This window comes from Amphiprion ocellaris, chromosome 13 (genome assembly GCF_022539595.1).
Source record: "Amphiprion ocellaris isolate individual 3 ecotype Okinawa chromosome 13, ASM2253959v1, whole genome shotgun sequence".
NCBI classification, from domain to species: Eukaryota; Metazoa; Chordata; class Actinopteri; family Pomacentridae; genus Amphiprion; species Amphiprion ocellaris.
In genome coordinates, this window is record NC_072778.1 from 21,683,542 (window position 1) to 21,697,002 (window position 13,461).

General features: G+C 38.6%; 3 protein-coding genes across 5 annotated transcripts; 1 reads left to right on the top strand and 2 right to left on the bottom strand.

Annotated features, from left to right (window-relative positions):
• Positions 1–332: 332 nt before the first annotated feature.
• On the bottom strand, positions 333–2,313 carry si:ch1073-44g3.1 (uncharacterized protein LOC797133 homolog). Of its 2 annotated transcripts, XM_023292184.3 has the most exons (3): positions 2,078–2,313; positions 1,896–1,918; positions 333–1,803 (listed from the first exon to the last, which is right to left on the bottom strand). In XM_023292184.3, the coding sequence occupies exon 3, from the start codon at positions 1,798–1,800 to the stop codon at positions 1,132–1,134; it is 669 nt and encodes a 222-aa protein (XP_023147952.1). In that variant the 5' UTR covers positions 1,801–1,803; positions 1,896–1,918; positions 2,078–2,313; the 3' UTR covers positions 333–1,131. The 2 variants fall into 2 exon arrangements, with proteins under 2 accessions (XP_023147952.1, XP_023147951.1); XM_023292183.3 differs by lacking the exon at positions 1,896–1,918 and having other exon boundaries at positions 2,078–2,311.
• A 339-nt stretch (positions 2,314–2,652) lies between these two features.
• Positions 2,653–6,766, bottom strand: atp5po (ATP synthase peripheral stalk subunit OSCP). Its single transcript, XM_023292185.3, has 7 exons — positions 6,660–6,766; positions 6,324–6,374; positions 6,103–6,213; positions 5,685–5,814; positions 3,309–3,421; positions 3,057–3,143; positions 2,653–2,901 (listed from the first exon to the last, which is right to left on the bottom strand). Exons 1-7 carry the CDS (start codon positions 6,684–6,686, stop codon positions 2,791–2,793), a joined length of 630 nt encoding a protein of 209 aa, XP_023147953.1. The 5' UTR covers positions 6,687–6,766; the 3' UTR covers positions 2,653–2,790.
• A 2,470-nt stretch (positions 6,767–9,236) lies between these two features.
• LOC111583211 (serine/threonine-protein phosphatase 2A catalytic subunit alpha isoform-like) lies at positions 9,237–13,350 on the top strand. Of its 2 annotated transcripts, XM_023292187.3 has the most exons (8): positions 9,237–9,660; positions 10,103–10,312; positions 10,833–11,006; positions 11,106–11,195; positions 11,527–11,688; positions 11,811–11,929; positions 12,077–12,158; positions 13,220–13,350. In XM_023292187.3, exons 1-7 carry the CDS (start codon positions 9,559–9,561, stop codon positions 12,147–12,149), a joined length of 930 nt encoding a protein of 309 aa, XP_023147955.1. In that variant the 5' UTR covers positions 9,237–9,558; the 3' UTR covers positions 12,150–12,158; positions 13,220–13,350. The 2 variants fall into 2 exon arrangements, with proteins under 2 accessions (XP_023147955.1, XP_054872291.1); XM_055016316.1 differs by having other exon boundaries at positions 9,245–9,660; positions 12,077–13,350.
• Positions 13,351–13,461: the final 111 nt, after the last annotated feature.

Consider the following 13,461-nt stretch of genomic DNA (forward strand, 5'->3'; position numbering starts at 1 on the left):
TTTATTTCTCGTACGATTTTTGGTGAGTGATTTAGTAGAAACACCACATAAGAACGAGAGGTAACTTAACCATGCGCCATGTGAGATCAGCTGCACAGCGTTTGCATTAAAACGCGCCTCTGCTGTCTTTTTAACCAGTTGTTCTGTAAAACACCTGTGTAAGAACACCTCCAAAATGCAGGGCTATAAATGTCAGCACGCCTTAATTTAACTAAGTGTAAATAAAGGTATTATTACAAGATGATGACTATTGTCCGGGGACACAAGCCCTCTGGTGTCCGCAGGGAGAATTACATGCTTTTCGATTAGACAGAAAATAGTTGTGTGAAAAAGACATTTTCTCTCTTTTATTTTGGTTTCACATACAGAACATTAGCAGTTATTAGATATTCAACAAAGAATTTTATGAAGTCTTTTTTTCCTCTAATGATCAGCAACATACATGTAAAACTGGAAGTGCTTATCAAGTTTGGGGATGAAAACAGGCTGTTACATGATCAAAACTATATTTACAAAGTTCAGAAATAGCAAATATTGTGTCCAAAAGGATAATATGCATTGAGTTTTAACAGTTCAAGCTTATTAAAAAAAATGGATTGCAATGTTCCCATTTTAGATATGAAGCTGGATTACATCACTAAAATAAAACACATATTAGACAACACATAAAGGACAACCACACATTTACATTTTTATGCTTAGGACGAAATTGAATTGAATGATTGTACGAAGATGTTTATGAGTGTAGAAAATGTCACAAGACCTAGGCCACAGAAATGTTCGAGCAAAGTAAGACAGCATGTCACAACTCAGAGGAACAAATTGCTGTGGGGGAATAAAGAGAACTCTCCAGTGAGGTGTGAACCACAAACTGATATACTTTTTTTTCCTATACTGATTGGTATGATTAATTTATATGCATGCATCTCTGCCAAACCATCCTTTTAATTCAGTCGTTTATTATGAGAGGATGATGACAATGGCAAACACTGTACAGTGAAAAGTCAGACGAGGCCATTCTAAACAGAAAAAAGAAGTTCTTTCTGCCAACATTTCAGAAATGTGTTCCTCCGCATCCTCTTGCTCATGCAGCCAAATATTTTTCCGACACCGGGGAGTCCTCCTGCAGAGCTATTCACTGCTTTCATCCACTTTGCCACTGGGCTCACAGAGGTCCCTTTTCTCCATCATGTTGTACGGAAAAGGTGGAACATCACAGGCAGTGAAGTCCAGTTTTTTGGGAACACTGCAGTTACTAAAGTCAAGTTTCTTGTTGCCGTCAAAACCGAACTCTAGTTTCTTGAGCCGAGAGAGACTCTTGATGCTGCCTGGGGGCCTGCCGGGGCTCACCTTGTATCCTGCTGCTTTGGTGGTTCCTAGGGGCCTCCCTGGGCTGGTTTTGAAACCAGCAGCTCTAGTAGTCCCAAGAGGACGTCCAGTACTCGTACGGTACCCAGCTGACTTTGTGGTCCCTGACGGCCTACCTCTCCGTCCTGATTTCACTATGCCCTTCTTTTTCTTTGAGCCGTCGGGCCCCAGAGCCTCACCGCCCCTGATTCTCACCGTCTGTGGCTGGAAGTCAGTCTGGGTGTCCTGCAACTGACACGCCATGGCTTTGTGCATTCCCTGTGGCAAAGGGGCAAGGCCGGCAAGGGACAGCTGCAACCCAGGGTTTGTCGGAGAGGGGTAGAATTTGTGGGATTGTGTGCTACATAAATCAAAGTGGCTGGCAGGATGACAGTCCTCTGCCAGTCCACTCATACAATAGTCACTGCTGCTGCCGGTCACTTGATGCATCATTTTCTGTTGGGGTGCAGAGGAATATAAATATTAGATAAAAATGCAAAGAGTAAACCGATAAACATACACCCAAAGAGGCAGTTTTAAGAGCTTACTTTTTGTGGTGGAGAAAACAGGCCTTTTAGCGTTGCAACATAAAACACAAGTCATAACAAAACAAGCGGGTTGGAATACGTTTATAATATGCAAATAATATGACATGCGGAACAATAAATCTAAACGCTAACTGCCGACCAATGCTGCACTATTTTAGGAGCGTAAAATGAACGGTTCGTACCTCATTTGTTGTTGGATGCTGGACTGGGAAGGGTTAATGTCGAATCGTATCCATTTCCCTTCTCTGGCAGCAACAACATCTTTGTGAAGGCGCTGCACAAACTGCGCACTGCCGCCTGTTACTGTTGTCTTGAAGCGGGCTGTGATTTCTACTGCCTATTTCATTTCAGTTAATCCTTTATGCAGAGGTTTAGTTGAGAGTGGCAGCCATTTTCGCCCGGAAAAAAAATTAATAGAACAGCGAACGCCTAACACGCATGCGCACTAAAAGATTCCAGAAAACGTAAAGCAGAGCCATGGGACGCAATGAGGTTCAGCAAAATTAAGATCATATGAAACAAAGAAGTAGCCCGATGGGAAAGCGTGGACCTCTGGTTACAGTGGAGCCTCATTTCTAAACTGACAATACTGCAGCAACTATACAAATCATCTAGAGCCTTTCCTTACTCTAATCTACCAAAGACAGATTATGATGGCATGCTAATGGGTCTATATTGCATTCTTACTGACCATCATTAGGAAATATATGCGTACAAATGTGACAATGGCACAAACCATAAAAGACAACAAAACTCATTCTCCAATTTTTGTAGTTTTTATTAACATCTATATGAACGTGAGCACAAACACTGGATTTATGGAGCAACCACAGTGCCAGAGCAGGTAGCAATATACATTTATAAGCCCGATGGTCGTCTTTTAAATCCACAGGACTTAAGTTTCCTTGATGAGCTTGGTCAGCTTCTGGATCTTTGTTTTGGTGGACATGTCCACATACTTGTCTCCGATACTGACGATCATGCCACCCAGGATTGAAGGATCAGACTGTGAAGAGGAGACAATTTGAAATTACAGAAGAGTAAAAAAAAATCATTACATTAATGCAATTTGCCATAATTGGCACCAGAATAAGTTTAAAGTAAAATGCAACTGCAGAATGGTTATTTTTTGGTTCCTAGGGTCATGTATTACAACTGTACCTTTGTTTCCAGCTTGATAGTTTCACCCTTCTGAAGAAAGCCTTTCAGAGCTACTTTCAGGTCAGCAAGGTTTGCTTCATCCAACGGCTGAAACAGATAAACATTCATTGGGTGACTGTACACTACATCAACGGTGTAAATCCTGCAATTATTAGCTTTACTGATATATATATATAATAATAGGGGCTGTTTATATGAGGTGGCCAGTTTTGAAGTGTTGGAATGTGTTTCGCATGTCCACCCATTTTATACCTGAGCAGTAGTGACAGAGCAGATGACTTCTCCACGGTGTGCACTCATCATCTTGCCAAAAGCACTGATGACATCACCAGTTAGAGTGAGACGACCATTGTCAGCCAAAACATCTGATCAAACAAAAAACAAAGATATGTTTGAGCAAGATTTAAGCAACATTTTTTTGGTTCTTTACATTATCAACTGATAGTAATGACTGGAAAACTGTGGGGGTTTTGTGTTAAACCAGTTCAAAGACAACAGATAATGTTTGATTTAATCCAACTGGTTCTACTTTGTATTGTCTTTTCAGTTAAATGTCAAATTGTGACACAAACACTCTTTTATATTTATTTATCTTGGGATCAGAACTAATTCAGCTTTCCAGTGTTGACCAAACCATATGGTTTGTCGGAAAAGTAGTGCAAAGTTTACAACTGGCCAGTTGAAAAGTCATTTTCAAACATAGCATAAATATTGGAGGACAAAAAAATGTACAAAGCAGCTGTATAATGCTATTGTAGTCACACTTGTATAAGAATTCTTATCTCTATAGTCAAGAAAGACAAAGTGGGTAAAAACTGAATTTTCTGAATTAGATTGCATAAGATGTTTATTTTTATTTAGACTGCGACTGCTATCCTTAGCAACAGAACAGGGTTTGTGTTTACTGTTCTACCCAAGTCTGCTCAATTTGGCATCATCCATCCATCCATCCATCCATTATCTATACACCGCTTAATCCTCACTAGGGTCGCGGGGGGGGGGCTGGAGCCTATCCCAGCTGACTCGGGCGAAGGCAGGGGAAACCCTAGACAGGTCGCCAGTCTGTCGCAGGGCTACATACAAAGACAAACAAGCACTCTCACATTCACACCTACGGGCAATTTAGAATGATCAATTAACCTCAGCATATTTTTGGACTGTGGGAGGAAGCCGGAGTACCCGGAGAAAACCCACGCATGCACAGGGAGAACATGCAAACTCCATGCAGAAAGATCCCGGGAAAGCCGGGACGTGAACCAGGGACCTTCTCGCTGCAAGGCGAAAGTGCTAACCACTACGCCACTGTGCAGCCCCAATTTGGCATCAACCAGAAAAAAATGTTAATTAAATAAATATACCTGTTGGAGGCAAGGGAATCAAACTTTTTACATTTAGGCAGAAATTTCAAAACATTTCATGTTTATGTTCATTTCTGATACAACTGCATTCTACTTCTGAAAGTAAACAAAACTGTAAAATGTGAATAGGTTGCATTAGGAGTTGAACAGTTATTGTTTGTCCAATTATCAGATAGATCCAATAACATTTTCAGATTTTTCTTTTTTTTCCTGTGCTTCTTACTATCGATTTCCAGTACAACAATGTAATAATGCAGATGGTAATCTGACAAGTCATTAACCCTCGTGTTGTCCTGTGGGTCAAAATTGACCCGGTTTAAAGTTTGAAAATGTGGAGAAAAAAAAAAATTCACAATGAAATTGATGTCCACATTTTCAACATTTTTGGGAAATCTTTGAACATTTTTTGGTAAAAAAAAGACATGTTAAAAATGTTTCTTAAGAACATTCACAAAAAAGATTTTTATGTGAATGTTCTTAAAGAAAATATTAGAAGTTTTACTGATATGTATGTAGTCACTTTAGATATTTCTAGGATTTTTTTTGGGAAGATTTTTATTCATTTTTTGAAAATATTTACAAGAATTTTCTTGCCAAATTTGGGGGATTTAAAAAAAAAAAAAAACTTTTAAGTGAAACTTTTACAGAATTATTGGAATTTTCTACCTGAAGATTTTGCCAATTTTCAGAAATTTAGGGAATTTTTTTGCTGAATTCTTGGATTTTTTTATAGACAAGGAAACAGTATTTTTGGTGCCCATAAATGAGGACAACAGGAGGGTCAATAATAGCTAAGCCTAGAGTTTGCCCTATTTTAAATTTTGACACCAAGATTTTATAGTTTGCTGTATATCAGTTTTAAATATCAGATATCAGTTTTCTTACTTACTAATAATTGGTATTGGCCCTGAATAAAAACCCATGATGGTCAATTCTTAACTTGCATGCCATTTTATATAAGCAAAATGGAGAAAACAGGAGCATGTAAAACTTGTTTCTCACTTCGCTCTGTTTGTAGTAGTAGCTTTGTGGTATAGTTGCTTTGTATTTGGTGTGTGCACATGGACTACTGTCTTATTATCATATTATTCACCATGTTGATAAATGTTGTATTTAGTTTGAACCATGATATGCACAGACTCTACAGTACACATACATTTCTAGAACCAACTATAGCCTGCTTAGCTATTATTAAGACAACACCATGCTAACATAGAGGTCAAACACATTGCAGCGGTGGAGTCACTTAGCAATTCTAATAATTACTCACTGATCAGGTTGACGGTGATGGGTGAAACCTTAGCCTTTGCAAGAGCGTCGTTGAAGGCCTTCTGTTTGAGGTTACGCTTTACATGAGGATTCATCACAACACTGGAAATCTTGGGGTCTTTAATCAAGGCCTGGAAAAACAAGATGGCACACAGCAAACACCAGTTAAATGTATATACTAGAAGAAAGATAGGTTAGGCGATAAGCATTTCAATGATCAAAATTTGGCACTGATCCGATTCTTATACCAGTGCTTCAATTTTCAGATATACACATTTACATATTCTGTGAGGTCATTAAAATACAAAACAACATTATCCATCACACCTTGACATGAAATACTGATTAAAAACACTATTTGTATTAACCATTGGCATCTACATCATTAAACTGAAATTGTGTGTTGCTTTTTGACTTACAGACACTTTCCCCAACTCCTGCTCCACTTGGTCCAGTTTGTTCTGCTTACTGGCAGCTGAGAACAGAGCGGTGGCATATCGGCCCTCGACTCCATACACCTGGATTGGAGGCTAGAATGACATGCAAAGATATTAAATAAATGCACTGAACGAAATATCAGCTAATCCTGTTACAATCCGTTGATGAACGACTGTGCTCTGCCCAGTCTGAATGTATTTACCTTAACCAGTTTTGCTGCAGGTCTGATCACAGACGTGCTGAACTGGCGAGCCTAGAAAAGAAAAGATGCACAGTTTAAAAAACAGAGACACCAAAACTTGAGCTGATGAACTTCTGGCACGCTTTGTACCACTGACGTTAAAGACAGTTAGCTAGTAGGCTAACCCGTTAGCAGTCATTCAAGTGCAATGCCTCGTGTGAATTTAAAACACATTTAACTTTACTTTCTGGTCACCAGAACGAATAAAATACTTAATATAGGTGTTTAGGCTATACAAATTTCAGTTATATTTATTACACAACGTTTCACATCCGAAAATACAATTGAATGTCTTACCTGCTGTCCTAGCATGAATGCTGCCATTTTCTCCTACAGCTCTCTAGAATAGAACGGACTGCGCATGTGTAGTTGAACGGAAATGTGCCTAGCTGAGGGTAATGTAGTTTTTCCGGTGCGGCGCATTCTGACAGGCGCATACCTAAATAGACCGGAGGTTTTTGTTTTTATTTAAAAAAAAGGTTTTGAAAGGTGTTTTAAAGTTCAAAATATTATCCTTAAAGTGAGAAAAACTATCAAAAACCCGCTAAAACAATGTGCTGTATTTTTTAACGATTATACCGCTAGTAACTCAATCAAATAGGTATTATCTTCTTGAGTGACTGAGTTAATAAAATTTTAAAAATAAAAATAAATTTTAAAAATTTAAAAAAAACATTACCATCAGCCTAAATGTATTAATGTTACGAATTATTCTGATCACCTCTATGAGTTAAAGAACATCATCTTACAGTTAGGGTACACCATTTTGACTGTGTTGATTAGCATTTAAATACACATTCAAATGAAAGAGCCTCAGTTTGTGTTTACTATTATTTAGTACTTTTGGTTGTGTATTTGAGACTCAGAGACTGGCACACGTGAGTGAATTCTTTTTGTGTAGTTGTGACATTTATTTTTATTTTTATTTTTTGGCTTTGTTTGTGTTAAATGAAAGACATTTACATTTGTAAAAAAAAAAAATCAACAAAAAAGCAATGAAATTATCTGTAACAGATAGATAGATAGATAGATAGATAGATAGATAGATAGATAGATAGATAGATAGATAGATAGATAGATAGATAGATAGATAGATAGATAGATAGATAGATAGATAGATAGATAGATAGATAGATAGAAACTGTATTTTGACACACTATCAATGCTTATAGATATTGTACACTGATAAAAATACATTTGTTAATCATTTAGGCATTAAAACCTCTGCATTTGTACATCTCTCATTTAAGAAACAAATCTTTGTAAAATTACAGAACTGATTCTTCTTTATCTAACCAGTAGTGGGCCTCATTTTAGAAATTAGATTTGAATGAAATATCTCTGGAATAAAGATAAAATATTTGAGAAATTAAGATGAGTTTTGGAATGTATATTCAATTCTTTTTCCCCAACAGCATCATATTGATTTTCACAAAAATAAACAATAAATGCACATGTACATCCAGAAAGGAACACTTAGTAAGACAATACACTTAAAATCCAGGTCTGAAAAGTTAAAGGAGTACATCCATGACCCCAAAAACTATATAATTCTTCTTTTTTTTTTTTTTTTTTTAAAGGAAAAGGTAAATCAGGACAGTTAAATCAATAAAATTTGGACATATAATTTGGGATGCAGGTTTATCCCAGGTACATACAAATGCTGGGTGGCTGTTTGATCAGTTTGGACACTGCAGAGAGCCACTCTGCAAGTGTTTCCACCATCTGTACCAAGTGTATTCGCTTCAGATAGGCCATGAAGGGGCCCCAGATGTTTTGAAAGAGTGATTGCTTTCCCTTTGTGGCATATGTAATTTTTTCCTAATGTCAAAATCATAGATAACTCTGAAATCCATCTACCTACACTTGGCCTATCAACCTTTTTACATAGAGCTATGGCTCTTTGAACCAATATTAGGCTTATCTCTTAAAAAAACATGTGTTATGTTCTTCTAAAGTTAAAGTTGGCTGGGTACATGCCCAGTAAGAAGAGCTTTGGGTGTAGTAGTATTTGTATAGACAGAATGTCCTGAAAGTGCTCTGTAATGTGTGACCAGTACACTGCCAAAAGCAGCGGTAAAGTGTGCCTTTTTCTATCCCACATTTACACGTATCTGGTATAGCTCTGTTGTATTTATTAAGTTTTTCTGGGGCTATGCATGTTTGCATCAGCCAGTTATGCTGCAGTAATTTAATGTATTAACAATGTATTTAAAAAATATACATTTTCCTTAAAGGAAAATGTTATGGTTGTTTAGAGTTAGCTGTTTTTGTTTTTACATTACAAATGCAAAACTTTATTGGTATTTTCATGTAGTTTAAAAAAATCTAAAAAGAAAATGTAATAAAATTATTGTTTTTTTAATTCCACAAGACTACAGTGGTTTCCACTCGTTTGTTTAAAAATGTGAATAAAAAAACAGCACACAATGTAAATACAATGTAAATACTACACAAAACACAACACAAGGCATTACTTATTGGTTGTTATGCTTAACTTTCAGCCCCTCTGTCGCCGGTCACACATGTTTTGAGTTAAATTTTATTTTAGTTACTGTTACCACCTGTGGTTGATGGTGTGACCGTCAGGTGAGATATTAGTGAGGTGTAGCTACCTAGCAGCTAGCCAACCTGTAACGGTTCGTCCTAGCTTTTTGCTGCTCAGCCGTTGGTCCAGTTCCCACCGGTTTCGTCCAGCAGGTGGCAGGTCAGCTAGTTCAACTTTTAAATAACGTTCAGGCAGAAAAAAATAACAGAACTAGCAAATAAAATAAAACCTAACACCCAGCAATACTGTACTACCAGAAATAAAATTAACTTAACGTTTTTAAAAAGAAGAAATAGCTTGACATGTTTGTTCAGGATGCGATGACGTAGTGTTAAATATGATTCGTTGATTAGCTACATCATGCCTCTGTGAGATGCTAACGGATACCTGAGTGACCTTGTTGATACCTCCACAAGATTTTCTGCCTCCTGAACTAAACACTTTGGTCGCCACCAAACTGCAGGGAAACAGGGCAGCTGGCGCATTGGTTTTCCCTTACCACACACACACACACACAATGATTGTGGCCACTGAGCTTGCAAGGAGGCATCGTAGTTGGGACACCGAAACGTCACAAAATAGCCAGAGGTTTTCCTGAGGTGTTTGTTGTTGAAGCTGCTCGGCTCGCTAGCTGACAGCAAACCAGGCATGGACGACAAGTCTTTCACCAAGGAGTTGGACGGATGGATTGAACAGCTGAATGAGTGCAAGCAGCTCTCAGAGAATCAGGTCAAAGTCCTATGCGAAAAGGTAAGGCTTGTGCAGGCAGTTGTTCGGTACCATACAGGAGCTTCCTACAAGCTAGCTGACCGTTACATGCTAGCATCTCCTGAGCAGAAGGAATATTTCTTAGTTATTGCATGTGGCCACGCTTTGGAGCACACCGTTTGACTGCAGCTGCATGCAGTACATTTCTGAGGGAAAACACTCGCCTAGAAGATGGAAGGGGGATGCCTGCAAATATGCTTTCCCAAGCTACGCCCACTGATGGTACCTCTTCACCACAGGGGAGCACTGCCACAGCCACAGCAAACTCTATGATGATCTGCTGTATGCTGCATAATATGAAAAGTGTTTGCTTTGACTAAGATTTGTTTAAAGTACCTGCCCACTCTGCACTCCCACTCTGCACCACACCGTGTTAAACCTGTTAACCAGCATCTTCTTCTGTTTTCGTGGTTCTCTGCTTCAGGCCAAGGACATTTTGACAAAAGAGTCCAATGTACAAGAGGTGAGATGTCCAGTGACGGTCTGCGGAGATGTCCACGGACAGTTTCATGACCTCATGGAGCTGTTTAAGATTGGGGGGAGGTCTCCAGACACTAACTACCTCTTCATGGGAGACTATGTTGACAGAGGCTACTACTCTGTGGAGACAGTCACACTCCTGGTTTCTCTTAAGGTAAAAAAAAATGACACCTTACTACTAATAGTAATAATACATTTTACTTGCATAACACTTTTCTGGGCACTCAAAGACACTTTACAGGGAGGAGATAAAAAATAAAAACAGTCAAATAAAAGAGCAGATATAAAAGCACAAAACAGTTAAACATTTAAAGCGATCTTGAAAAGGTGAGTTTTTATAAAATATTTAGATGTGTGGAGATCTGAGTAGTCTCACATGTGTAGTGGGAGAGAGTTCCAGAGAGTGGGAACAGCGACAGAGAAAGCTCTGTCCACCCAGGTTCAGTGGTGGCTCTGGGTGATGGGGCGACGAGGTGAGCATTGGAAGATCTGAGTTTGTGGGAGGGGGTGTGGGGTGGAGCAGGTCTGTGAGGTAGGGTGGGTCTGGTGATGGAGGGCTTTGTGGGTGAAGAGAAACATTTTAAATTCTATGCAATGCTATGATAAAATAACAACCGACTTTAGAGAGGAGGATTATGACTACATTTTCTGTATAAATGTCTTTTTCTTTGTAGGTAAGGTTCCGAGAACGAATCACAATTCTCAGAGGGAACCATGAGAGCAGACAGATCACGCAAGTGTACGGTTTTTACGACGAGTGCTTAAGGAAATATGGAAATGCAAACGTCTGGAAGTACTTCACAGACCTTTTTGACTATCTGCCCCTTACTGCACTGGTAGATAACCAGGTAAATCTGTGTCCTCAGATGTGTCATGTCAAATAAAACACAGAGCGAGGGACTCACATTTATTTATCCTTTATTTTCTCCTACTTTTTTCTTTTTTAGATTTTCTGCCTCCATGGAGGATTATCACCTTCAATAGACACACTGGAACACATCAGAGCGCTGGATCGCTTGCAGGAGGTCCCTCATGAGGTGCACACAGTCAACATAAATTCATAGTAACTGCATATTTGACTGTTTTTCGTTTGAAATACTCTCATGACTTATATAGATGTTTAGAGATTAATTTTAGGGAGCATTCAGGTAAAATGCTTTGCTGTGATCTGTGTAGATGCTGGGTTACTTTCAACAACTGTACATCTAGTTAATTCTGCCAAACATGCATATTAATGAAAAATTCATCATAAAGCCTGTAGCTATTATGCAGTATGCTGAAACTCTAACTTCGTCATGTTGAATAAAACTGGCACTTTGATGCACTGTACACTAAACTAAACCACACTGATGTTTTCTCCATGTTTAGGGTCCAATGTGTGACTTGTTATGGTCAGACCCAGATGACCGTGGTGGCTGGGGCATCTCTCCCCGTGGTGCTGGTTACACATTCGGACAGGATATTTCTGAGACTTTCAACCATGCAAACGGTCTAACTTTGGTTTCAAGAGCCCATCAGCTGGTGATGGAGGTACTCTTGACTTTGTTTACCTTCTGAAAGTTATTCTGTTTTCTCCTTGGTGAAGCTGCAGCTGTACCTTTGACATATTGCAACTTTAAAGTCGGTAACATGCAACAAATCTCTTGATACAGGGCTATAATTGGTGCCACGACCGCAATGTAGTGACAATTTTCAGTGCACCAAACTACTGTTATCGCTGTGGAAACCAGGCAGCAATCATGGAACTTGATGACACATTGAAATACTCCTTGTAAGTGAAGTTTTATCTATTTATATTTATACCTATTTTTTCTATCCTTCCTGCCACTTTCTTTAAAAATACCTATAATTTGATAATAAGTGATCACAGTTATTCAAAATGTGAGTTGATGAGGGGTCCTTCTCTTTGTTTTCTTAGCCTACAGTTTGACCCTGCACCACGCAGAGGTGAGCCCCATGTGACGCGGCATACGCCTGACTATTTCCTGTAAAAATCACTGGTGAGAATGGTAACAGGCTGTACAGAGGCTCCAGAAAATAAGCATTCAAGCTGTCAAAATCGTGTGCCATAATCACATAAAATGGAAACTGTCACATCTAGCTAAACACCACCGTCCTTTCAACTTTTTTCTCTCTGTGCATGATGTTTTAACTGCTAAAAATGATTGCTACTATGAACTATACGGTTGTAATACCTGCTAGTTTGTCAGGCAATGAACTAATGCTGAGAGTAATGACTAAATGTTAGTAATCTTTGTATTAGGGTGTTAATGATGACCACAATGTGTTGCCATATACAGTATATAAGCTGCATCTTTCACTTGGCATGGTCTCAGAGCAAAAGTTGCAGTAAATATAATGTGTACTCTTCTTTTTTGTAACGGAAGCGAAACTGTTATTTATTTTGCGAAGTGAGATCATAGGGTTCAATGTCAGAAATGTCCTCTTTGCACTTTTGTATTTGATTTTTGTCACATGGCACTGACAGACGATGTTCTTTATATACCCCGTTGTAGTGGAAGTAGTTCTTTCTTCTGCTGTCTCTTATGGGAGTTAATGTAATTCATTCAAGTAGGCAATACTGGTCAAAATGATATCAGATATGAAAGAAATAACTCAGTGTCTTGCAGACACAGCAGTACAAAATAAAGACTGAAGTTGCTTCGTCATTTGTTTCCCATAGGACGAGTTTGTGGTATTATTCCCCACAGCTCTCACTGATCACCACTAGATGGACACCCTGATGTGCTGATACCAGACAGCACAGTGGCTATCAGCCTTACTGTGAATGTGCACAGGGAACTATTTCTGTTTATTTTTTATTCCATTTAATATTTTAATTTTGTCTTTTCAACGAGGAAAACAACAAAACTGTTGGTTTGCAGTATGGCACTCCAAGCCATTTTAATTTAAATTAGTTTATTTTCTTATGTATCTATTTATTTTAAACATTTACCTACCTTATAATGTGAACCAAAGAATGATTGATGTGTTTTCAGGGACATTTACTTTCTCACAAGATGCTAGTAAATACCTGTAAATGTGTGTTTCTTGTGCACAGAGTCGCGTATGTGGAAATCCTGCAAAGTTTTACCAGATAGTAATGATTTACTGGCTGTAAATCAAGTCAGCGACAATGCACCGAGCACTGAAGGATGTTGGCTGCAGAAAATAAAGGCATGACTTAAAGGAGCAAGTGAGCCGAGGCTTATTTTCCCACTGTACGTGTCGATTTAAGATTTTACCGCTTTAAAAGGGAGCAGTACATTATTGTGCATGCTCGTAACGCATTTTTCTGACGCT